Genomic DNA, 1,142 nt, shown 5'->3' on the forward strand with positions numbered 1-1,142 from the left:
TACATCTCACACTCATCTCTGATGATTTGTGTGGTGTCATTCTCCTCGAGTGTATCTAGTATTTCTGCACTAGATATCTGAAAGATAAAATGAAAATGTAATTATGCTGTTGCTGTATGCTCCTCACTGTCATTCTCCTCGAGTGTATCTAGTATTTCTGCACTAGATATCTGAAAGATAAAATGAACATGTAATTATGCTGTTGCTGTATGCTCCTCACTGTCATTCTCCTCGAGTGTATCTAGTATTTCTGCACTAGATATCTGAAAGATAAAATGCGCATGTAATTATTCTCTTGCTGTATGCTCCAATACAACTGGAAATCCAATCTAACGTGTTACATCCTGTGTCGCCGCAACAAGGATCTAACCGAATCAGCACAGCAAATTCATTTCAATGACTTCTGGTAGCATCTACAGACAAAAGTGCGAAGCGTTAAAAAATGCGTGCGTGGCTTACCCTGAAAAAAACACATGCTCAGCAAATTGCAAGTGGCGATCAGTGGCGATATCTGCGGCGTCCACGTGACATCTATGTTGAGTTCCAATTCGATCCCGCATTTGTGGTGAAATGACACATGATTGGATAACATCGTCTCTACATTGAAACGTGTTGCTATGCCGATTCAGTTAGATCCTCGTTGCGAAACAGGATCTAACACGTTAGATTTCTGAGAATCCCGATTAATTGGTGGATGTATATGACATGCATTTATTTCCTAGCTGCAACCATTACAGTATATACCTTAAAACATTTTCAGACAAATCACACAAAAACTATATAATAACTGAATAAGATTATGACGGACATAAAAAATACATAAAACTATTGTACTACACTTAGCAAATATTGTTAATATAAAGTACTCGCCCTTTGCAGCTCAGCACGTATGTCTACCCGTGCGACCTCTATCACTGATGGGTTGCAGTCTTCTCCTCTACAATTGTTCTTGATGTATTCCAGTATGAGAGGGCTCAAAAACTTTGGGGGTGGCCCACCTTGGCACAGTATCATGCCACACATCTGCCCAGCAAAAAAATACTCCCTCTTGTGGAGGCTACTCAAACTGGAAGTAGGGATGCTTCTTCCCTCTTCTCCCTGAAAAAGACTTGATGTAGCCAGCTCATGCAGCATCATCTGCA

At 40.5% G+C, this 1,142-nt stretch overlaps 1 protein-coding gene across 1 annotated transcript in view; it reads right to left on the reverse strand.

The window, feature by feature from the left end:
* Positions 1-101: 101 nt before the first annotated feature.
* The window catches only part of LOC106819861, a 3,277-nt gene continuing 2,236 nt past the window's right edge, over positions 102-1,142 (reverse strand). The window contains exons 4-5 of the mRNA XM_014824433.1: positions 898-1,137; positions 102-170 (exon numbers count right to left, since the gene is read on the reverse strand). Coding sequence (XP_014679919.1) covers positions 102-170; positions 898-1,137 — 309 coding nt within the window. The remainder of the gene's footprint in view (positions 171-897; positions 1,138-1,142) is intronic.

This window comes from Priapulus caudatus, unplaced genomic scaffold (genome assembly GCF_000485595.1).
Source record: "Priapulus caudatus unplaced genomic scaffold, Priapulus_caudatus-5.0.1 Scaffold4837, whole genome shotgun sequence".
Taxonomy (NCBI): Eukaryota; Metazoa; Priapulida; class Priapulimorpha; order Priapulimorphida; family Priapulidae; genus Priapulus; species Priapulus caudatus.